This window comes from Eurypyga helias, unplaced genomic scaffold (genome assembly GCF_000690775.1).
Source record: "Eurypyga helias isolate BGI_N326 unplaced genomic scaffold, ASM69077v1 scaffold1455, whole genome shotgun sequence".
In the NCBI taxonomy this organism is placed as follows: domain Eukaryota; kingdom Metazoa; phylum Chordata; class Aves; order Eurypygiformes; family Eurypygidae; genus Eurypyga; species Eurypyga helias.
Genome location: NW_010251874.1, coordinates 8,025 through 32,962, shown reverse-complemented (window position 1 = coordinate 32,962; position 24,938 = coordinate 8,025). Strand labels below are relative to the sequence as shown.

At 39.2% G+C, this 24,938-nt stretch overlaps 1 protein-coding gene across 1 annotated transcript; it reads left to right on the top strand.

Moving 5' to 3' along the window:
• CUL5 (cullin 5) lies at positions 1-24,938 on the top strand. Its single transcript, XM_010152144.1, has 18 exons — positions 1-106; positions 3,098-3,197; positions 4,738-4,914; positions 7,943-8,084; positions 9,156-9,301; positions 9,377-9,457; positions 10,647-10,740; positions 14,048-14,178; positions 14,937-15,044; positions 15,639-15,703; positions 17,991-18,123; positions 18,646-18,777; positions 19,435-19,558; positions 20,309-20,484; positions 20,603-20,764; positions 21,481-21,599; positions 22,843-22,966; positions 24,115-24,938. Exons 1-18 carry the CDS (start codon positions 36-38, stop codon positions 24,307-24,309), a joined length of 2,280 nt encoding a protein of 759 aa, XP_010150446.1. The 5' UTR covers positions 1-35; the 3' UTR covers positions 24,310-24,938.

Genomic DNA, 24,938 nt, shown 5'->3' with positions numbered 1-24,938 from the left:
AAGGTTCACTGCAGTTTGAAGACAAATGGGATTTCATGCGCCCTATTGTTCTGAAACTTCTTCGTCAGGAGTCTGTCACAAAACAGCAATGGTTTGATCTGTTTTCGTAAGTAATTTTTTAGTGTCTTACATCCTTCTGCATAATGGGCATGTAGTTACGGTACTACTCCCGATACAGAAGTCACATATGACATGGACTGTGTGGGAACAAATAGAACAACAGTACTAGTGTAAGTTTTATTAAGTGGTAGGTGTACCTTCATCACTGTAAATGTGCAAAGGTAGAGTTTTGCTGAGATTCAGATCTTTGCAAACAGGATGGAGAAAGAACAGCAGAACTTTTGACTTCAGCTGACCATAGTAACCAAGCTTTGTATCTGCCCACAGAGCTTTTGTCAGAATTAGTGAGGAGATGTTTCTGTTGTGGCAGCAAGTTCATTTAAAGGCAGTTTTCTGAATGTTACATTATTCTGATTTGAATGGCTTTCTTCTAAAATAACTTAAGAATGCTACTGAAGTAATGGGGTAATGCAATTTAACTGGTATCATTTGAATAGTTTCATACCCTCAGAATAATATATATAGTATTTTTCGGGCAGTGTTTGCATTATTGTACTTTTTAAGAACTCTGTCATTTTCCTCCTTCCAAAAAGCCAGAAGTTGCCTCCTCTTAGGTGATGATTTTTTTCTTAAAAACCATCCTGTGACCTTTGCCAACATGATACGGAATTGAGTTAAAACATACATATTGAAAGTATATCTAAAATAATCTTTGCCTCAACATAGTTATTTTCCCTCAAGTACAGTTGCAGCTTTACCATGGTCTCTCCTGCTTTTTAAAATCTGTCACAAAATTGTTTCTTATTTAAACACAGTCTTGTTGCAGTCTGTATCTTTATTGCTGTTGTTGATGAGGACGGTGCAGTGATTCTTTTGACACCCATGTTACTGCACCTGTCACACTTTTCTGCCAACCAAAAGGAAAGGTAGTTTATCATGTAATGAGTTTTAATATCTTATGATGTCATGGCTATAGTAGTTGCCAGAAACGTGGTAGTTAAGGTACAAATTCAGTTCTGAGTCATTGCTTTCATTTTTAATAAACAGTTCAATAATTCTTACTCGGTATTGAAATTTTCCATTTATCAATTTTCTTATAGCTGAATTACTAAATCGAACTTAAATAACTTTATGGCTAAATTAAGGATATTGCTGGAAGGGATCCCATGCTCCTAGGGTCATATTTTTGGACAGTGCTCTTTGTTAAGATTTCTAATAAAATTTCAAAATCTGTAGGTGTCTTCTACCTGCCTTTTAAGTATAAATATCCAGTATTGCTGTCAGGGAACAGTGGCATTTTAACTACAGTAACACCTTTTCTGCATGAAAAAATTGCCTAAGTCTCACAAGTTTGGTAGGCCTCTGCAAATCCTGGGCCAGCACCTTTGATCTGAGTCAAAGGACTGTTTTTTGTTACCTTTAAGTTTTGTCTTTTCAGTTAAACTAAAAAAAATGCTTTTGTATTGAAATAACTGGATGAAAAGCTGGACGTTAGCCAGCAGTGTGCACTGGCAGCCCAGAAGGCCAACTGTATCCTGGGCTGTATCCAGAGCAGTGTGGCCAGCAGGTCGAGGGAGGGGATTCTGCCCCTCTACACTGCTCTTGTGAGACCCCACCGGGAATACTGCATCCAGCTCTGGGGCCCTCAACTAAAGAAGGATGTAGACCAGTTGGAGCGAGTCCAGAGGAGGCCACGAAGATGCTCAGAGGGCTGGAGCCCCTCTGCTATGGGGACAGGCTGAGAGAGTTGGGCTTGTTCAGCCTGGAGAGGAGAAGGCTCCGGGGAGACCTTATAGCACCTTCCAGTACCTGAAGGGGCTACAAGGAAGCTGGGGGGGACTTGTTACAAGGGTCTGTAGTGACAGGACAAGGGGTAACGGGTTTAAATTGAAAGTGGGGAGGTTTACATTAGATATCAGGAAGAAGTTCTTCCTGGAGAGGGTGGTGAGGCACTGGCACAGGTTGCCCAGAGAAGCTGTGGATGCCCCATCCCTGGAAGGGTTCAAGGCCAGGCTGGATGAGGCTTGGAGCAACCTGGTCTAGTGGAAGGTGTCCCTGCCCATGGCAGGGGGGTTGGAACTGGATGATCTTTAAGGGCCCTTCCAGCCCAAACCATACTGTGAGCCTATGGTAACTATTGATTTAATAGGAACAAAGTCATACGTTTAGATTATATAGTTGCTTTCCTGCAAAGGTGTGACCTTATTGAAAGGAGGAAGAACTACCAGAGAAATGTAGTGAGTCAAAAAAAGGCTTGCTAGGCCACATCATGTATGATGTGTGGTTAGGAGTGTAACTGGCTTCATTCAGTCTTCAGTATGGAAAGAAAATAGGACTTAAGTTACACTTGCTGGGCTGTCAGCTAGGAAAACCAGGAATTCATTTGAATGTTGATTAAAAGTCATTAATGGATTTTTGCGCTGTGATGCTCTTTGGTAGCTCTTCTTCAGTTGGGTTTCACTTTAAAATGCTACCGCTGTCATGAAATGTTTAAGTGATCTTATTAAACAAATTAGAACGTCTTTTAAATTACCTGATCCCCCTGAGCTCAAATTTCTCGCAAGGAAGGTCCGTTTCCTTTGTAGCACAAGGATGTTGTAGTGCTTGCATTATGAAACTGTGAGAGAGGGCTGCCTGTTAATCAGAGTATTTTAGAACAACATGGGCTGAGTAGTAATGCTTCTGCTGGCAAGTGGTTTCTGTCATTGTCAAAGAAAAGCTTTAACAATTGACCTTAATGATAAGGATTATTGCATAGATACTGAAAACAGGATTGGCTTCTACATTTCTTCTCAACCATCGCCTTTTCCTAGATACGTTACTGTTGCTAGCTTCCAAGACTTTCTTACAGCATCAGCCTTTTCCCCAAGCACGTCTTGCACGTGTCACTGGATCTAACGGTGTATTGTTTGACAGTGATAGATAGAAAGTGTATTAATGCCTTAGACGCACTTAAATTATGACTGTTTAAGCCTCATACATTACAGCATTAAACTTGGAGTGGCTGTTACTAATATCTGGATAAATTGCTTTCTAGAGATGTACATGCAGTTTGCTTGTGGGATGATAAAGGTCCAGCAAAAATCCATCAGGCTCTGAAGGAAGACATCCTTGATTTTATTAAACAGGCACAAGCTGTAAGTCCTTAACATTTCATAACTTCATATCGTTGGAAGAATAACCAAATAGTTCTGACTTTCATTGGATCTAAATGCATTGCTTTTTTGTTTGAAATGTTGTGATGTCTTGGAGATCATAATTACTCTGCCTACTTCTATTGACAAAAAGAAGACAGCCTTGAGCATTTGCCTTGGCTCATTGTTTTCTCACAGTCCTGCAACTGGGGTAGGCAGTGATTTTTGTGTGGTATTTAAAAAAACCCCGAAACACAGCATTATTTTTGTTTAGCCAACAGTACTTATGGAATCTTCATTCGGTTGAAAACTTCTCAAGGCAAAATTTTCTGTAAGAAATTACAGTCTGAAACCCCGAAGTTTTGTCTAGCTTCAGTGCTGCGCTGACATGTTCGTGGATGGCTTTAAAATAAGCCATGTGTATGGCATACTAGAAATACCCCTGCAAGCTTAGCTGTCTGCTTTTATGGGCTTCACCCCAAACGACTGACATCATCTATATAGATTCAAAGGAATTTTTTGGTTTTGTAAAATGTATAGAAAAAGATGTGTTCTGCATGAAGAGATTTAAAAGAAGGGGTGATTGTGGGATTTAAAAAAAAAAAAAACCACAGGTTTGGAAAGGAGAAAATAAAAGTCTATAAAATCTTTCTTTAGTCAAGAGATTTACATCACTACGGGTTTGCTTAAAGGAATACAGTTTCTCATATAGGCCTTTGTGTAACCAGGCATATAAATGTTCGTTTGTAAGTTCCATCAGCTTGCTTACATTCACAGATGCTGTGCTGAGCTGGGGCCTTTGATGTGGCCTGCGCTGGCTGTTGTTTGGAGTGCGGCTTTGTAGGCACTCTGATAGCCACTCTACGATGTAGTTGTAGTTTCCAGGCACTAATAAAATACACGTGAACTAGCTGTCTGGGTCTAATGAAAGGTCAGTAGGTTATGTGTTAGATATCAGGAAGAAGTTCTTCCCGGAGAGGGTGGTGAGGCACTGGAACAGGTTGCCCAGAGAAGCTGTGGATGCCCCATCCCTGGAAGTGCTCAAGGCCAGGCTGGACGAGGCTTTGAGCAACCTGGTCTAGAGGAAGGTGTCCCTGCTCATGGCAGGGAGGTTGGAACTCAAGGATCCTTTCAATGCCAACCATTTTATGATTTATAGATCATGGGTTGGAAGAGTACTTAAAGATCATTCTATGCCATCGCATTAAACTTTTCACTGTATAGCACGTAACATAGTCTTTATGGGTTTATTGAATTTTTTTTACGTATGGTTGTACCAGTACATGCCTTTGGACCAAAGGTTTTGATGTGTTTGACTTGCAGATGGCTGAAAAATAAAAAAAAAAGGAAACATGGAAAATGTAAACATGCTGACTACTTTTTTGGTGTTTCCTTTCCAGATGCCATGGGCTGGTAACTACTGCCCTAAACTAAATGGCACTTAAATATGCAGAATTTCTTATGGATTGACTTGGCTTATACTGAAAATATTTTGTGCAGAAAATGGTTTAAAAATTACCTCCTCTTCTTCCCTCTCCTCCAGAGAGTGCTGAGTCACCAGGATGATACAGCTTTACTAAAAGCCTATATAGTGGAGTGGCGCAAGTTCTTCACACAGTGTGATATTTTGCCCAAGCCCTTTTGTCAATTAGAGATTACTTTAATGGGCAAGCAGGGCAGCAACAAGAAGTCTAATGTAGAAGACAGTATTGTTCGAAAGGTAAGTTCTGTTGCGCGCTGTCCTGCTTGCTGTAATAGTACAGAAGGGATTCTGTAGCTGAAGGTGAAATTGCACCAGCCATGTTATTACATGGCTGGAAGCATTGCTTTGCTTCAGTGGGAGGGTCAGGACAACCCTGCAACTTTTTTTCCCCACAGTAATTTCATTCTGTTTCTGCAGTTTTGCTTTGGCTATTAAAAGTTTTGTTTGGGCGATTAAACCACTTCTTTGTCAGGCTTTGGGTTTGTTTGGGGCATTTTTGTTGTTGGTTTTGTTTTAATTATGACTTGAATCCTGAGGCAGGAGGCAATTGTAAATTCACATACTGTTTTTATGCTTGTGAGTAGCAAGTGTACTTGTATATACTTGTGAGTAGTTTTTCTACTCCTAGTTTATTTCCCTAGGCCAAGATCTTAACTGGCACACATCTCTGCATTTTGTAAATGACCAATTAAATATTGTCATCTCAAGTTCAATATGTCTATTGATTTCCTGATTTCCCCTTTGTCCTCCTACTGTCAGTTACATCAATGCAGATTGGACATTTAGAATCTTGTGAATGTGATCTTTTTACTGTTTCATGTCAAACACCTAAAGAAGGTCTAGGGTTTTGAGTGTGGAGAGCTGAGTGTCCTGAGTCCTATGAATAATGGTCCTTGAAATTGCTTTAGTCTTTTATTATAAGAAAAATGGAGTTTATCAGGTGTAAAGTGTTAAGTTCTTTAGCTAACATTATTCATTACCCCTTTTCATTGTTAGGGAAAGGCAATTTCAGTTTTTCATTTGGGACTGAATATCATTTTAACTGTCCCTCTTATCTCCAGGATGAGAAGAACAAAATAGTTCAAATGCAATACTTTGGGGAGGTTTTTTTTTCTTCACCCTCCTATTTTGACATCTGATCCTTTGTACCTCTTGAAGGAAAGGAAAAGAGAATAGGAGTAAAGACAAGGATCACCACCTCAAGTTACTTTTTTTGTTTTCATTGTTGGAGAAAGTATGTCATCTTGCTAGGCTCCCCAGAATCTGGGTAACTTGAACTCTTAACTGTTGTATGCAGAAGGCAGCAGCAAAGACAGTAAGAAGAAGGTGGAGTGGAGAAAGTAGTGTTAAGGAACTGGGAGAAAGAATTGGTGTCTAACCAGTGATTTTGTTCAGGCCTGAAACCGATGGAGATGTGTCTTATGCCCCATATGCAGTCAAGTTAGGACCATCTCATGATTGGGACATCAAAGCCCAGAGTCCCCAGCCTATCTTATTTTTGCATATCCTCTGCTGAAGGTTGCTTCCTGGTTTTGGGATTGTTCGCAGTAGTTTTCTGAAAAGCGCCTTGTGAAAACTTTTCCTGTACTTCAGAAGTTCTTCACATAGTCACCCAAAATGATATGTGTGCTTTCCTTCAAATATCTCCATAAAAATTCCACATCTGTAATGTCTGAAAGCAGTTCGACTGTGACAAAGCTGCTGATGTGCCTGCCAGGTTGCTTGACTTGTCTCACTGTTTTCTGCTCTATTTTTTACTCATTTCAGCTCTTGTAAACCCATTCTGTGATTGTACAGTTCATCGGTAATGTTAAGCAATGAAAAAAGTAATCGAGGCCGTGTAAACAAATAAAGCTTTGGTGCTGAGAATGTTCTGACGTTTTGAACAGTGGTTCCCTTCCAACACTACTTCACAAAAATGGAAATACAGCTGAAAATGAGAGAAAGTTACAAGACAGTTAAGAATAAAGGGTGGTAAACTTAACTCGCCTGAAAGGATATCTGACTTCTATTGGATGCTTGCTGGGTTAAAATCTAAAACACACGATGCAAGAATGGAATAAGACCATCTAACCTTTATTCTTAGCTTTGCCATACAACTGTGTCAAGTTGTCCTAAGCTCGTTTGCACTGAGCTTATTTACAGTCATGACGTGAAGTTTGATTTGGTAAACGTTACTATTCCGGCCTGCTCTCCACTACCAGTCTAGGCTGACAGTTGGCATGCTTCAGTTACATTCGTAGCTGTCACTGTCAGGTTTGAAGATTCTGTAAGTTTGAGCTTTCTTCTACAGCAGTGAAACGGCATGAGTTGGAGAGACAAAATAAAAATTATCTTTTAAGCTTTTGCATGCTTTCCTGAGGTTTTCAGTGACATGTGGAAGAGCCAGATCCAGTGTCTCAAGAGGAGAAAAAAAAACCCAACACAACCCAGTAGCTTGAATTCTAAAGCAAATTAAGATTTTTAACAAACACATAGCATGCTTTATGACGAGCTGGTGGAGCTTAGGTGAACGTAAGTGGTAAGTGTGGCCTGGCCTGCACGTGAGCTTTTAGCATTGCTCAGCTGCAGCATGTTGGGTCTGGTGATCAGGTGTAGTGCAACATGTGTGCAGCAGTGTCAGTAGCAATCACAGAAAAAAACCCCGCCCCCCCCCCCGGAATATGAAGGGACCCTTTGAGTGATGACGATTTTGTTTGGAGCCCCCATTACTCATTTTTGACCTCTGTAGTGCTTAGATGAGGTTTGGAGTTTTTGTAAATTATATATGCATTACGTGCATGTTAAACATGTTACCTAAATCCAAACCCATCTGTTTTTTTCTTCACGTGCCTCTGCTGTTAATTGAGTCTTTGGTTTTGTTTAAGGCTGAGCCTGGCAAGTAGTGAACTCTATTTGGATGTTTGGCTCAAAATTACCCCCTGAAATGGCAACTCCTGACATATTGCATTGCTGAAAAGGTTATTTGACTGATTACTGAGAACTCTGGAAGTGTCACAGGGTTATGGAATTATGTATGAATCAAATACTGCTTCCCCTAGCTGTCCAGTTCAGTAAAGTAAGCTTGGAGTGTAAGCTGAGTAGTACTTTCACAACTTCAGAGCAATATCAAGTTCTAAGGTAGTTGAATTGCTGTATATAACCTGAAAACTGTTATAAATTGTTTGATTTCTGTTTCTGATCTCTTGTATTGCTTTTACACAAACTTAGGTCTGTGTGTACCTTTCTGACAGGATTTTTTTTTTTTTTTCTTCCTGATATGCAGCTCATGCTAGACACGTGGAACGAATCCATCTTCTCAAACATAAAAAACAGGCTTCAGGACAGTGCAATGAAGCTAGTTCATGCTGAAAGGCTAGGAGAAGCTTTCGACTCCCAGCTAGTAATTGGAGTGCGGGAATCGTATGGTATGTCTTGCACAGACTGGTCCTTGTTGTCTCTTCCCTTTAGTACATGAATTTTCGTCATACAGAGTTGAGAGTTGTGGTGGTAGGATTGGAGTGATTATCTCAGTATTTCATGTTGATTTGTTGTTGGTATGTGATACCAGTTAAATTCTCTCTAAAATCTTTAACCTCTGAGTAATTTGGCTACCCATCAGTTACTGCAGAATCAGTGTTTTGGATGAGCAAACTGCTTTTGGGCCTTTTAAGTTGCAGCTAAACTTATCTCTGTGCTCCTTTCCATACTGTTTCTGATTCTGCAGGCTGTTTGAAGCTAAACAGCTAAACAGGCTGCGTGTAAGATTCCCAGGCTTTTTCTTCTTGGGAAGGCAGATCTCTGTATCTGAAACTTCTATGACATGTCACTGTTGACTGCCTCTTTCTTCAGAGCTCTGCAGTCTGTTGAATTAAACCTGTGGCTAAATTCTTTCGGATGGCTTTATAGATGTCCAATTCTAATTTTTTTTTAAAGTGTATTTAATTTAAGGACATTATTCATTTCTCTGTAACAGTTCAGAAGCAAGTGGAAATGTTTTTCCAAGTAGTGCAAAGCACTGTTGGGTAGCTGTAAGCTCAGCGTCTCCATTCTTCTAAAGCAGAAAAAAAACCCCAAAACAATGCAAAAGAATTGTCTAAAATGAAGACACTGGGATTCTGAGACCAGTGTCTAAGAAAAGCTGTTTGCTCAGTCAGGTAGAGAAATTTTCACTTTTTTAGGCAGTATGCCGAGCTTTTGTGGTGTTTGTTTTTCTTTTTTTTCCAATTTTGCAATTGTATGTGTATTTCTGGTTACCAGGGTTGAATGTCTAAAATGATGGAGATAGGTATGCAGTTCTTTCCAGTTCCTTAAATGTTTTTGGAGGAAAGGCTGAACAATTTTGGTTACCTTTAGGGATCAGAGTGTATTTATAGGATACTTCAAATTGTTCAATGCAACCCTTTAATGTAAGACTCACTTTAATGAGAGAGACTTGCTGCTTATTAGCCACATCAGTTTCCAAGACCTGAGAGTAAGTTTGGGCTTTCTCTTTGCAGTTAACCTTTGTTCTAATCCTGAGGATAAACTTCAGATATATCGGGATAACTTTGAAAAGGCATATTTGGATTCGACAGAGAGATTTTATAGAACACAGGCTCCTTCTTATTTACAGCAAAATGGTGTACAGAATTATATGAAATATGTAAGTAAAAATTCTGTTGTAACTTTCTTCGGAAAGTGTTAGTACTTAAAATGATGCTGTTCTGCTTTTGCACAGGCAGATGCTAAACTGAAAGAAGAGGAGAAAAGAGCACTACGGTATTTAGAAACAAGGCGTGAATGTAACTCTGTAGAAGCAGTAAGTATAATGTGTAGAAAATTTCTGTGTTTTATATTGATATAGTAGTATTCTGTTGCAGTTTTGACTTAATGTGTGTGTTGTGGTATTATTTTGTAGCAGTAGATTGATGTGAAACGGTTGATTTTATGTTTTTAGTCATTCATTATATCTTTTCTTGAAAAAACCTGTATTACTTTCCAGTCTGGCAATTTACAATTTCTGAAGATGTTTTAATAGCAAAAGTAGATCACAAGTTCAGATTGAAGGGCAGGTTTTTATTCAAGTCTTTCACTTTGAGTCAGGTATGATTTTTTCCCTTTGCTTAACAGTGGATGAGAATGATGTTTGAAAGTAAGCTGGCCAATCTATCAGGTAAAGGGTTTCTCAGTGCTCATACAGAATATCTGAAAGAGTTGCTGTTCATTGCAGTCCAGAGGAGCAATGGAGATTACATTAAAACTGTTCTTGATTTCCTCTTAGGCTGAAACATGAATGTTTAATATAGAAGATGTTTTTTCCTTTTTTTTCCTTCGCCTTCCCCCACCTTGAGCAATGTTTGACACAGTTCAGATTCAGATAATTTAATTGCAATGAATAGCTCATAATTGTGGTGAAATTTGTACAGGAAACAGGTTATTTTAAATAAAGACCCTTTAAATCCGAATTTTCTAGAGTGGATCAAAATATATTTTATGTTTTTAAGTTGTAAATCTTTAATTTAGCACGGCTATAAATTGTGACCTGTATCATGGGGCTGAGAAAAGAGAGATGGACCTGACGTGTACGGGCAGTTTCTGTTCTAGATCTAGCCAGTGTCTTGTTCAGGCAACCAGCCTGGACCAAATAGGGTATGCTGGAATGAGAACTATTCTTAGCTCTTGGATGTATACTTGGAAACTAAGTAGGGTAGTTGGTGTTCCAGAAGTGATGGCTCCCTTGAGAGAAAAGAGGCGACAGAAATACTAAGCTCATTACTGGTTTGGAGGGAGTTTACCACATTTACTAATCTACACATTTTGCAGAAATATAGTTTCCTGTATAGATTTTATCCAAACTAGACATACTTTTATGAATCAGTGAATGAATTATTTTATAGAGCATAGTTATTGAGAACAGGCTAGATTTTGTGTCACAGCAAACTTGAGACAGATCAGACCTCGGTGTTCAGATGGCTAAATGAGCTAATTCTGTGTTTAATATATTTCAGCTAATGGAGTGCTGCGTCAATGCCCTGGTGACATCTTTTAAAGAGACTATTTTAGCTGAATGCCAAGGCATGATCAAACGAAATGAAACAGAAAGTAAGTGAAGCTTCAAGAACAGTGCAGGATGAACTCAGCATCAACTGCATAAAAATAGATTTGTTTGTAGACATATCAAATTACTAGTTTTAATAGATGGCAGTAATGTTTTGTAGATAAAATATTGCACATGGGCAGTTTTATCCCACAAAACAACCATCATTGGTTAGTATTTTTTTTATCACTTCTGAAATCTGTATGTACAATACCCTAATTTGAGTGACTGGGTAGCTCTCATCGTACTTGAAAGAAAAGAATGTTTTGTGCTCTGTTTTCTTTATTTTTCCTACAACTTACCTTCCTCATGTCGACAACTCTGGTAAATGTTGCATGCGTCTCATTTTCTATTTGAATAGTTCAGATACAAACACTCCCCCTTCCTTTCACTCCCACTACCCCCATCACCCTGGAAAAAAGTAAAGCATCTCTTTACAAAGCTGGTTTTTCTGAAAAGCATGGGGAAACTTTTCTTCTTCTGATGATCGGTGCAGGACCAGTAGGTCCATGAACAGAATCTCTGCAAGTTTTTCATCTGGTTTTATAGCCAATATGTTACTGTGAGTATTGGAAGTTAGGTCTGCATGCTTTTTTGAAGTTTTTTAAAGTTTTTTTTTTTAAGCTCTGCTGCCATAAATTGAGAGGTTGGTGTGATTCGAAAGTTTTGTGTTGGTCCTGTATGGTAAAGCAAACTAGAGAAGTTATTAAAATGTTATAATTCAGGTAGGGAAATGGAAAAAAATAAAAGCTGAAATCACAAATTAATTCTTTTTTGAATTAACTCAAAATCCTCAGTATCCTGCAGCCAGGGACTATTTATTAATGTCTATATGAAGTTTTCATTTCTATGTAAATGTGAAAATGGTTTTATCATGTAGAACAGTGTAAAAAATACTTCTAAAGCTAGCATTTCAGAAAATATTTGACCTCAAAACTATGTCATACTCATCTGTTCCTCTAGCAGCATGATTCCTGGCAGGAGTCCAGAGCTAAATCTAGAAAGCCATCAAACTTCTGACGAGTGTATGTTACAGCCTTCGGGAGAATACAGGCGGCTTCTTTAAATGCAGAGCTTTAGAAAGGTTCATCCAAAGCATCTTTGTTTTAAAACTTGTAGAAGTATTAACATAGCCGTCTTTTCCCTTCTGGCTACATCTGCCCCGTGGTGCTGCTGCTATGCAGAATACTTCCGTTTAGGATACGAGGACTCAACATCTTTTTCCCTAGACCTACCTGTGCTTTTTAAACAAGTGCAGGTGATTAAAAATTTATTTAAAGATGGGAACTGTACATAGTAATATAAACATCTGATAGTATCCTCTGCTACACTTCACTTATGCATGCGTCCTTCTGATAGTACTTGCCCCAGATGTTTTCTTTATTAAACAGTGTCTGACAAAAAGGCTGGAGTTTCCAGCGACGAGCGGGGCACTGCTGTGAAATACTCTGCTACGTTAAGTACTTCATATTTACATGCCATGCAAAGGAAGGGAAGTGTAATGTTTTCCAGCTAAAACCTATTAAAGGTGTCATCACTTGCAAACGCACTTCAGAATTGGCTTAGTGCGTTTTCATTTCCTCATAGTATTGGGGGTGGGAGGTCTAAATTTTATTCTTGAAGTCCTTCGTAACAGAATAAGAAGTAAACTTGGCTTTTGTGAATACAGAGTGAAAACAAGTTTTGTCTAAGTGCCCCAATAGCTACAGGATGGATTTCTGTGCCTTTCAGTGTCATAACGGATTCTGAAAGAAATTCCAATGAAGTGTTCCTTTTAGTTTTGTTACTCTGAAGTCTGTCTTTGAAGAATCTGGCAGTTTTGTTTCCTACAGTTTGAGGGATGCACCTGAAGTCTCTCTTTGCCACTATTTAATAGGGAAAACCACTGTTTGGGTTTTTGGTGTGGTGTGTTGTTTTTGTTTTAATCACTGCCATCACTAGCTTACAGAAACAGATGTAGGACCCTTTAATATATCTTATTGTTTCCCTTTTTGTGCCATCTCTTCCTCCCTCTCATCCTTTTTTAAAATACAGATGAAAACATCCAGTAAAAGTTGAGTGAGCTTTTTGGACTTACCCTGTGTTAAACAGTTCTCCCATCACTTACCTCAGTACACCTAAACTGCATGGAGAATACCTCTTACTCTGTTTCTCAGTTTCCTGAAATCCCATCGTTTAGTCCAGTGTGAGTTGTCTTTTAGTAGCATTGCAAGTTCTTGTTGAAGGTTGTTAGTAGTTCCCATTCTTTAATAGAACATAACAGTGCATAAAAGGATTTCTTCCCTCTCTGTGCATTGCTTTTCTGTTTGGTTCTGCAGCAGTTGTTGGGATACAGAAGTTGATAACACATATTTCATCCTCTGTGGGACAGGATCTTGCAGCTGTCACTGAGTGTTGCAGAGGAGAAAACAAGGGCAGGGCCTTCATTCCCTTTCGCTGTAGATAGAGCAGTGAGGAACTAAGCAAATCTATCATTTTGCTGTCAGAAAAAGAATCAGAGTCTGTGATCAATTTGTTCTGCTTCATTAAGCAGAGTCCTTTGCTGTGCTTAGTTCGAATCTCTGTGGTCTCTAAAACAATCTGATGGCCTTAATCCAGGTGTTCCTTTGTGGACAGCTTTGTCAAGATGATTCTTCATGTTTCACTTTTGTTTGTTTGTTTGTTGTTTTGTTGGGTTTTTTTAAGCAGTGTTGAAATGCCTTCAAAAAGTACACAAATAAACCATATCAGTTTTTCAACGGGTAACATTGAGAATTGAATAAACTCTTTAGGAAAACAGAAAGGAAGAAATCCTGTTTAGTCAGTTTTAGTTACTTTAAAATTTGGCGTGCTTTTAATTAAACCAAAACATTGTAGATGGCATTGGAAATGGCGCAAAGACAGCTCTGTTTGGCTTTAATTTAAAAAAATCACATATGTAGGAAACTGTGTGGATTGAATATAAACTCACATAGGCTTCCAACTGAGAGCGCCACGTTTTTTTTGCCAGGGATTTCAAGGCAGATGCACTGGGAACCTGGACTTAATCCAGTTTGTCGTTGACTTCAGAGGGTTTTATTCAAGTTTGTGATAGGATACATACAAGCAAGTATTACGTTGCAATAAATATCACTTTTTTCCTTCAGAATAATCTCCTTGTGGGACCAGAATTAGAAGAGTATTCAAAGCATTTTTCCTTTTAAGGGATGAATTGGACATATTGAATATTACATATTCAGTGTTCCGCTTGAGATATCCCTAGCAGTAATGCACTATACTTGGGTGTTATACAGGTCTTTGACTGGTGGCTTTATCAGTATTTGTATCTTTCAGAGTTGCATTTAATGTTTTCACTGATGGATAAAGTTCCGAATGGCATAGAGCCTATGCTAAAAGACTTGGAAGAACATATTGTTAGTGCTGGACTTGCAGATATGGTAGCAGCTGCTGAAACTATTACTACTGTAAGTGTATTGTTCTTTAGTAGAACAACAATGAAAAGACAACTTTGCAGAAGTTAAATACTCTAATGGTGGGACATATATGTGAATGGTAGTAATTTTTGAAGATTTTATGTTTAAATGCCAAAGTTTGATTCACTGAAAGTTTTAAATGTCTTTAGAATAATTTTTTATTCCTTATGTTTTCAGTTGTAGCTTTAAAACATGTATCCAATATGCAGTAAAGAAAAGCTTGTGTGTAGGTGCACAGGATACTTACCTGGTAGTACTGTGTTAGCGTCCTAAATTAAAAGGCATATTCAGTTTTTTCAGAATTCTAATTTCCTGATGAAATTTGAAATAGGCTTTCAATCAAAGAGTGGTTGTTCAGCCTGGAAATTAAAAGTTTTTTTTTTTCCCCATTGTTCTTTTTCAGCTTACTATCACCTTTTCCCTGGGTCCTGGAGGCCTGAGTATCTGCAGCAGTTAGAATGTACCTTTCATTGCTCCTTGAAAACTTTTTTTATGTAGACATTATTATACAGTATTTGAAAGTTATCTATGTTTTTAATATATGCATACTTGTAAATTGAAAATACTACCCTGAAAGTCTGTGGTGAGGGTTATGTGCTGTAGAGCTCTTCAGAACAGAGAATAGAGATAAAATGCTCATTCCGTAGTATGCTGGCTTGAGGATACTACAGATCAGGGGGTTACATATAAGCTCACACCATACTCTGTGGAGCCTCAATTTTATATTTCATTTTTGCCTCTGACTGTAGGATTCTGAGAAATATGTAGAGCAATTGCTCACACTATTTAATCGATTTAGTAAATTGGTCAAAGAAGCTTTTCAAGATGATCCAAGATTTCTTACTGCAAGAGATAAGGTATGTGTTTCTGCTGAAGAAACTGTTGAATTGTTGTAATTCATAGTACGATGTCTCTGAAATCCTTGTGCTAGTTCACTCTTAAATCTAGAAGGTGTTTTTACTCTAGTAAATATGCAGACTAAAATATTGATGGAACTTAGTACCAACTTATTAGCTTTTAATTTGTGTTGTAGGCATGCATGAAGTTGCATTTGTGTTCAGCTGTGTAATCTTGTAGAGCACATCAGATTATGGTCTCTGTGTTGAGCACCTTAATGTCTGATTCCGCAATATATTTGTTTAGAGTTTACTCCATGTTTGGGTGTAGTCTTGGGACTTCAGACATGCAACTGGCTCTGTGCCATCCCTTCTTTGCTTAAAGAAAAGTAGTATGTTAGTGGAAAGAGGAAAATGCAAAATACCAGTTAATGGGAAATTGAGCCATAGGATTTGAACTCTCGTCATGTAAATCAAATCTGCAAACTTGGGGCTGATAAACCCAATCGGATTAATTTCACATTACAGTAATCTAAAAAGACAGTTAAAACCTTTGATTCATACATTAAGGAGAGAAATGGAGTAAAGCACTAATCATCTGTAATTATTTTTCAGGCGTACAAAGCGGTTGTGAATGATGCTACAATATTTAAACTTGAATTGCCATTGAAGCAAAAGGGGTAAGCCATATAAACTTCATGTAAATCCAGATTTTAAAGTTGTTGAAGATTGACCTTTTCTTTTAAAATATCTCTTTGAAAAGTAGCACTGTGTTTAAAAGTGCTTTGTGTTCTTTGCATTATGGGATTTCGGATTGCTTATCAACCTCCGGCAAGACACTCCTCACGTGGCAGTGGATCATTGAATCAGTCTGTTTAAACTCAAATTTATTTGTAGTAGCTGGAGATCTTTTCTAGTCATGTGTCAGTTTGTTAGCTGAATTTAATAGTATCTTTCTGGGTTATTAATTCCCCACACCCGAGCTGTACAGCTCTGCTGCAGCTTCAGCAAAAGGCCTGGGGCGAAGTGAGGCAGTCACCTTTACGGAATAACTGTGGCTGATTGAGGTGTAACCACCCACAGGCTGTTTACCACCTCCCCTTGTGCCAGCTAGGAGTGTGACCCGTCTGGCTGTTACGTTTTTGTTTCAGTGCAGGAATAACCAGGTTAGTTTAAACGGCTTCCAGGAGATTAAGCAGACCTGTGTGACTCCAGAAGAAAAACCATGCTTACAGTAGCCACTCCGCTAACTCAGCCAAGAGAAGGTAGCAATCAGTTGTTAACATTTATGTGTCATGTGCCACTTGAGTAGGAATCTATATATTTAGGTGGTTGGGACTGCTTATATATAATTCGTAGTCTGATTTACTATGGAAACAGCTTATGTAGCTGGGTTACCAGCTTCCCATTACTTCTTGTTAGGGGTGGATGAGTATAAATAACTGTTCAGCATTCTGCTTCTTATTCTGTGTTTGGTGTTGGACTAATGGTACACCTGGACTGGGAGTAGCCTTGCTGGTTTTATGTTACTGGAGGTACACCTGGATCCTTGCTTGGTATACTTTGTGTAGATATAGGCAAGGGAGAGGAGTTTTGAGGTCTCTGCTAATGTTTTCATTTCCCCTGGAGGCATCCAAATCAATACCCCATTCAAACTGTGTTTCACTCCTGAAGCTGAACCTGCCTAGTGATTTCATAGACAGCACTGTGATGGTGGGGATGTTCTGTTCAGTATTCTTCTTCCCAGGCTTTCAAGTTGTCTGTGGATGCAGCCTTGTTTAAGTAAAATGAAACTTTCCTGCTTAGCTTGTGCCATTAGATTCAGCCTAAGAATGTGGAATTTGGTAATTTTTCATTCTTGTCAGGATCTTGAAGACTTCTGTTCAGAAATACCTGAGAAAACATAGATTAAATAGGGGTTTTGTCTTGTAATAGCCAAAAGACTAGTGGTCTGCTTTTACTCCAGAATGTCTCTGTAGTATGTCTTTATACCCAGAGAAGCTGTGGATGCCCCATCCCTGGATGTCTTCAAGGCCAGGCTGGATGAGGCTTTGAGCAACCTGGTCTAGTGGAAGGTGTCCCTGCCCATGGCAGTGGGGTTGGAACTGGATGATCTTTAACGTCCCTTCCAACCCAAACCATTCTGTGATTTGGGAAGGCAGAAGACACTAGTCTGCAAGCTGCTTCGTGAATTAGAAAGGACAAGTTGTCTGAAGAGTTTCAGCACTGTCTGCACTAGTTGATGAGCAGGTGAGGTAGTGACTGAGAACACTGGATTCCTGAGCATCCTCACACCTTCCTACTCGAGGCCTTTGGGGCTAGCCATCAAGTTGGTGCCGTCTGACTCTAGAAATAGGGTTTGGTCCTTGTCTCTGTTTTATTCATCAGTCTAGACACAGGTTCAGAAGGAGACCTTGTGTTTGCATGCCTTTTGAAGAACTGTAACCTGCCTCCTGTAGCGTCTTCTTGATCTGTGATTAATCCCCAAGCTGCTAGTCTGCTGGTTTTACCTGCTATAAAGGAATGTTACCCCATTACGATGTAGTGGGTGCATTGGGTTTTGCAGCCTGTGAGATGCAGTGCAGGAGGCTGTTCTCGAGACTTTGATCAGCGCAGACTGATGGGTGAAACGTTTCACTGCAGCATTTGTTAGTTCTTTACTGGAATACTTCCTGCCATGCAATAGTTTGTTGTTTCACACCGTCGTTTCAATGTAATCCTTCATTGTTAGACTGCTAAAATGAAAAGCAGTCAGAATGATCAAGTTGTAGAAGCTGTCTGAAAATATTTGGTAGTATTTATTCTTTCAAGAAGAAAAGGGAGTTATCCCTAGTTTTCATTAGTGTAATGAGGATGTGAATTCACCACCAAGATCTGAAAGAGTGGTTTGTTTTGTTAACAGGGTGACTACTCCAGAATAGCAGGATTCTATACAGTTTGAAGATCTGTTGTTGTTCTTTTCTTCAGTGTTGGGTTGAAAACACAGCCTGAATCCAAATGCCCTGAGCTTCTTGCTAATTACTGTGACATGTTGCTAAGAAAAACACCACTAAGCAAAAAACTAACCTCTGAAGAAATTGAAGCAAAGCTTAAAGAAGTGGTATGTTTTTGCTTTCTCCTTCTCAATTATTCTGAAGAATGAATTTGTTTGTTTTGTTTCCCTGTGTGGGTCAAGGCCTCGATCTTCAAAAACAGTTGCGTAAAGTGTATAATAATGAAGCGTTTATGTCGTTACCAAATCTGTGTGTAAATCTTTTGGAGCATGCGGTGTTTCGTGTCTCTCTGTCAGTTCATGGAACTAGTTTGCTATGTTAATGCTTACCTCAGACTGTGCTGTATTACAGTGTAACGTTAGTCTAGAAAATAATACAGGAAACTTAGGTACTGGTGGCAATGCCTTTTCTGATATAAGAGAAGGTTCTTGATGGTTGACAAATGAAGAGATTGGAGGTGTGGTGTTACAGAAGATTCATAGGTGATGCCTGTGATGTTATTAACACAGTTGCTGTTTGGGCGATGCCAAGTAGTCTCTTCATAGTCTACAGTGGCATTAGGTCAGCGTTCAAAGACTTGTCTGATTGATAATGCAAATAAATATATTAAAATGTGCTTTTTTTGACAGCTTTTGGTACTTAAATATGTACAGAATAAAGATGTTTTCATGCGATATCACAAAGCTCACTTAACGAGACGCCTGATATTAGATATATCAGCTGATAGTGAAATTGAGGAGAATATGGTGGAATGGCTCAGAGTAAGTAGCCTGACATCTTTCTTTCTTTGGTTGTGCCTTTTCCTTGTGGTATTAATTCCCACTCTTGCACTTAGATGTCCTTCTTGCTAAGGCGAGTTCTACCTTAAATTGCAACCCACTCAAGACACCTTATACTTAAGTCTTATTGTGACCCTTTGTGCAAGTGGAACGGCTCAGCTCTTTTCTAAGAGAAATGTTGATCCTAATAGTGGTAGGGATAGATTTTAAAATATTTCACATACAATTATCTGAAGGATTCATATATTCAGTATGCAGATGAGCAAAATGCAGTGTACTTGTTTAGGTGTATAAATAATTTGAGATGTGCTCTAATCATGAAAATTCATGCAGATTAGAGTATTATTCGCATGCCTTAAACATTCCTTTAAATCTCAGAATTCACTGATTCCTTCATGCATGCATACGTTCTTCAGCACTTGGATTTCTTTAAAAGAATCATCATGTGTCCTCAAGGGTAACTACTTATGATCCATGCAAAAAACCTTTATATTGCATTGCAGAGAGACTGTTACTGTAAAGTGATGAAATTTGTGTACTTAATGCTCTTTGGTTTTTTGAGTTTATTGTTTTAAAAAACTAAAGCTTTTTGTTCATAGTTGTCCATGTCATAGTTTAGTGTTCTGTTTGTTTGCACAGGAAGTAGGAATGCCAGCAGACTATGTAAACAAGCTGGCTAGAATGTTCCAGGATATCAAAGTGTCTGAAGACTTGAACCAGGCCTTCAAAGAAATGCACAAAAATAATAAACTTGCTTTACCAGGTAGTGTTTTCAAATGATTTGCTATTTTTCATTTCTCTTTGTGAAAAATATTCTGTTGATCCTTGAGTTAAAAGTTATATCAACTGTAGGTTTAACATAGTCTTCAGGGCATTGTTACTCCTAGATTGGAAGTGTCTGTAGACTCTGCTTTCTCTTACAGCTGACACTGGAGCTATATGGTTCTGTAAGTTATTGTGGTTTTTCTTTATGAGCAATCTTGTAGATACAGACTCCCTGCTCTTGTAGCTAAATTCCAAGCAGGGGCTTGAATCAGTATCAACCAGGTGAATGCCTGAACTACCCCCTTCATTTATGCCCTCATCATTCTTCATGAGTGCTTCATGCTGTGCTCCTCCTCTGCCTGCCAGCAGGAGAGCTGGATGCATGCTATGAAGAGCTTAAATCGCATTTCTGAGATTAAATTTCACTGATGAAGGGAGGCTGAGGAACATCCAGTTTTGGACCTGCTACTGCTGAAAGCCCTTGAGTAGTGCTTACAAGTATCCGCTGTAAAGCTGCGTCTTAAGGAGCTCTGCAGTGACAAGCCGAAAAACAGATTTCAATCAGTGTGGCTGGCAGAAAGCCAGCGCTGCATAAATAGAGTACCGTAATGTTGAAGTAGGTAGACACCCTGCTACTTTCTGAAAATCGAGTCCTCCATAATTATATTTAAAGTTACAGAAACAAAAGGCCCTTTTTTTTTTTATCTGTCATACCTGGAGATTCACATAACCCAATATCGTCTTACAGCTGACTCTGTGAATATTAAAATTTTAAATGCTGGTGCCTGGTCCCGAAGTTCTGAAAAGGTATTTGTCTCGCTGCCCACGGAATTAGAAGATCTCATTCCAGAAGTTGAAGAATTTTATAAAAAGAATCACAGTGGTAGAAAACTGCACTGGCACCACCTCATGTCCAATGGAATTGTAAGTGTATAGTTTTCGGTGTGTCAATCTCCCTGACCCTATGTTCGGTGTATTTATAATAGTAAGAAAGCTTGTGATCCAGAAACACTTGTAAGTAAACGTGTCATTCTGTTCACAGATAACATTTAAGAACGAGGTTGGCCAGTATGACTTGGAGGTGACAACGTTTCAGCTAGCTGTGCTGTTTGCGTGGAACCAAAGACCCAGAGAGAAGATCAGCTTTGAAAATCTTAAACTGGCAACTGAACTCCCTGATGCAGAACTTAGGAGGACTTTATGGGTATTTCCCTTTCTCTTGAAACAGATTTCTTGTTGATTTTTTTTTTTTTTCCTGGTGCTCTGAAATACTGGATTAGTATTTTTAAAGCGCTGTCAGATAACACTTTGAAACTGAAATGTGAACGCCTTTCTTGCTAATTAATCAGTTGGAACGCTGGCTCTTTGCGCTACTGTTAAGCACACACAGCCTTTACGGTAACGTTCTCTCTACCCAACATTATCTAACTTAAGTTTTTGGAAACAGCAAGATCTTTTTGACCATACGCTGTCTAAAGCACACAGTTATGATTGTGGTTTGTGGAGTGGGGCTGGTCTAATTCTCAGAAACCAGTGACACCTGATAAATATATGTTGCTTAAAAATAACTTCAATAACGTGTTTGCTCTGTCAGACTTTTAATTATTTAGCTCAAGAATCAAGAAAGAAATCAGGTAAATCAGACTTAACGCCACTTCTGTAGCCGTGAGTTCGTGCATTTTACTTGCTCGTATGATTTTTACTTACACTAACCCACTGCAGAAGGAGATTTGGTAAACTCTGTCGTCTCTCTGGTTTTACTAGCATCTTCGTGTTGCCCTCTAGCAGCTCCAAACAAGGCCACGTGGTTCCCTCCCTGCAGTCTGCACAGCAGTGAACTATGTTCGTAAAAAGTAATTGTTTCCCTGTAGAAAGTCTGGTGTTTTATTTTCATTCTTTCCCCCTCCCTTTTCTCTGTAGTCTCTTGTAGCGTTTCCAAAGCTGAAGCGTCAGGTTTTATTGTATGAACCTCAAGTCAATTCACCCAAAGACTTTACAGAAGGAACCCTCTTCTCGGTGAACCAGGAGTTCAGTTTAATGTAAGATGATGTTTGAAAAGTAAAATCATAATGTGCTATTTTATAACTAAAGGAAGTCACTTTAAATTCACCTTTGTCCTTGAAAGTTTTTAAGATGCAGCTGGACGCGTGCTTTGCAGCCCTATCCCTCACTTAGTTTTGGCAGTAGTCTTGCTTCAAGTAGGTGGTTGGACTGGAAGACCCCCAGCAGCCCCGTCAGACAAACGTTTCTGTGACATTACATTTCTTAAACACCTAAGGACGAGGTGCAAAATTGAAGGCTTTTCTATCTTCCTGTTACTAATGACCCCATGGAATTTCATATGGGAAAGGCAGCATGTAAGTGGAGCGCTAGAGCTGCACTGATGATTACACACAGCTTCAAAAGGATAGGTTAAAAAAGAAAGTAAAACTGCTTACTAATACGATACGCTGTCAACAGCTGGGATTTTTGGTGTGGCTTTCACCAGAGAGGAGTGACCTTATTTCAGTGCTCTCTTACCAATGCTTTGAAATCCTTTGGAGCACAGGGTAGTATGAGGAGAGCATATCTGAAGGGTATAGACCACATTCAACAAATTTGACTTTGGGGTTTGCCTCCCTTATTGATGAATATGATCAGAACTGGCTCCTTGCTAGTAACCTCATTCTTGGTAGCAGCTGGACATCTGGATTTGTGGGGAGAGAGAGGTGATGAATCGGCTTTCCCGGGGCTTAGTTTCTTGTCCAGGCCAATGTGTTTGTTCCTGTTATCAGGATCCTGAGCTTTGGGAAGTGATAAGAGAGCATGCCAGAAGAGACAGGCTGTACAGAAAGTTTGTGGGTGACCGTGAAGGGTGCCATCGGCTTTCTTTGTTACAGTAGCTGTTATTTGTCCTTTCTTTTTCTGCTAGGCAGACATTTGTTTTAATGGAAAATGAACTGGTCCGATTTCCTGAACTTTGTAAAAACTTCCCCTAAAGAACCCTAGCTGTATATAATAGAAATATATTTTGCTGAAGTTTTACACTTTAAAATAGTACCAGGAACCTTTCAGCTGTGCACGCTGTCAGTTGCAGCTGATGGATTTTTTTGTAATACTCGTATATTCAGGATTTGTTTTGCGGGGATGTTGTGACTTGTCAGCCAGCTATCTCACTGCTGCGATGCTAATAGCCTATAAATATCTGATACGTGATGGTACTCCTCGCTGCTGTAATGTAACAGGAATTCCTTCACTGGAAATGTATTTTCTGCTTATTTTCGTACAATGCAACTTTTTCAGAAAAAACGCTAAAGTTCAGAAAAGGGGCAAGATAAATTTGATTGGTCGATTGCAACTTACTACAGAGAGAATGCGGGAAGAGGAAAATGAAGGAATAGTCCAGCTAAGAATATTACGAACCCAGGCAAGTAAACTGCCACAGGAAACTAAAATTGCCTTGTTACTTTGTTGTACTGTCACTGCTGCATGCTGGTCCACATTTGGATGTTGATGTATGACATGAATGCTTTGGAATCCCTTTGGAACTTCTGCTCTTTGGCTGGGAGCCTTTGTGAATACTGGATTTTGCATGTGTGCTTGTGCCCTTGTGGCTATCAGCCTCCTGTACCAGGTCGTCGTCCTTAAAGAGGACAAAGCAGGTATTAAGCAAGTGGTGACGGTGTAACTCTGTGGTGGAGGGTGGCAGCAGATGCTAAAGTTGACAGACTTCAGCCACCACCAGTGTTGTTGATCTTCATCTCTTTGACTGCGAGTAATCTCAGAGATGGATCACACTAAGCAACGACTTCTATTTAAAATGAAGCAGTGTGACTTTTTGAGAGACCTTCTCTTTAGAGGGGAAGTTTGTAAGTACATGTGAGGTGTAGGGACTGCAGCCCTCTGCTTGGTTGTCCTTCAGTCATGTCAAATATTTTGAGCTGACAGTTCTAAAAATGAAAAAATTAACTTTTTGGGGTATCAGAGATCGTTACCTACGATGGAGTCTCAAGAACCCCACCTTACCTTCCTATTGCAGGTCTCTTCTATCAGATTAGATTCCAGGACACGCGCACTGTGGGTTGTACCCCCTGACCTAACATCTTGGCCATGCTTCCAGCAGAAGTGTTAATGCCTGCTTGTATTTACGAAATGAGGACTCCTTGTGAGCTCCATTTTGACATTAAGCTTGTGTTTCATGAGGTATTCACAAGGTGTATCACAAGTCACCCTGGAAATGGCAACTTCTGCTCAGAGGGTGAATGAACATTACGTTTTAGTGAGTAATTCGCACTCTAGGCACAAGATTTAACTGCAGATTCTGCTTTGACTGGACTTGTCTTCTCTCTCTTGCGTCTTGCCAGTGCTTCATTCTTTTCCTTTGTCAGCTTCTTTGCGAAAACATTTCAGTATCTGCTTAGGCTAATAAATGCAGCATATATTGGATTTTTGAGGGAAACCCTAGATTTCCTTTCTATCTTGCCTTACCAGGAGGCCGCTATTAATGGTGTGTTCACTTGGTTGCATCACCCAGGCATTTAAACGTTAATTTTTTTTTCTCTTGCCCCTCCCCAGGAGGCTATCATCCAAATAATGAAAATGCGGAAGAAAATTACTAATGCCCAGCTTCAGACTGAACTGGTAGAAATATTGAAAAACATGTTCTTGCCACAAAAGAAAATGATAAAAGAGCAAATTGAATGGCTTATAGAGCACAAATATATTAGAAGAGATGAGTCGGATATCAACACCTTCATATATATGGCATAATTGGAGGACTCTGCAGGATGCTGAGAACAGAAATGGAAGGGTGCTTGGACAGACAGCTGCCACAGTTTGTGCTGCAGGAGGACTCGTTTTGACTTTCGTTACGTATTAAAATCTCCCTGCCTTACCTTACAGAGGACTATATTTTGCCAATCTCATTCAGCTAGCATGATGGCATTCCCTTCATGTTGCACACTTTTAACAGCATGCTGTTTTGTGGGAAACTTGCATTCATGAAGAGCCCATTGTGAACTTTTTAAAGTAGATTTGCGTTACACCCACCAGGAAGAACACAGGTTTGGGTTTTTAGATGACCAGTACTTGCACAAGGAAAAAAATATTCAAATATTCATGCACTGAGGAACTGCTATTAGTTTTGTTTTGGGTTTGGTTTGGTTGGGGTTTTTCTTTTTTTTTAATGCAATTAGGACTAGAAGTAGCACTTTCACTTTTGTGTTTTGGATCGGAGTAATGTACTGTCCACCTTTGATCCTTTTATGTAATAACATTTGAGAGACACAAACACGTGCATCACAACTGATAGGTATTTGTTACCATTAAAACCTGTTGGCTAGAGCAGTGCTTCAATCTAGTAACTGGATTTTAATAATTGACACATAAGTGACATAAAA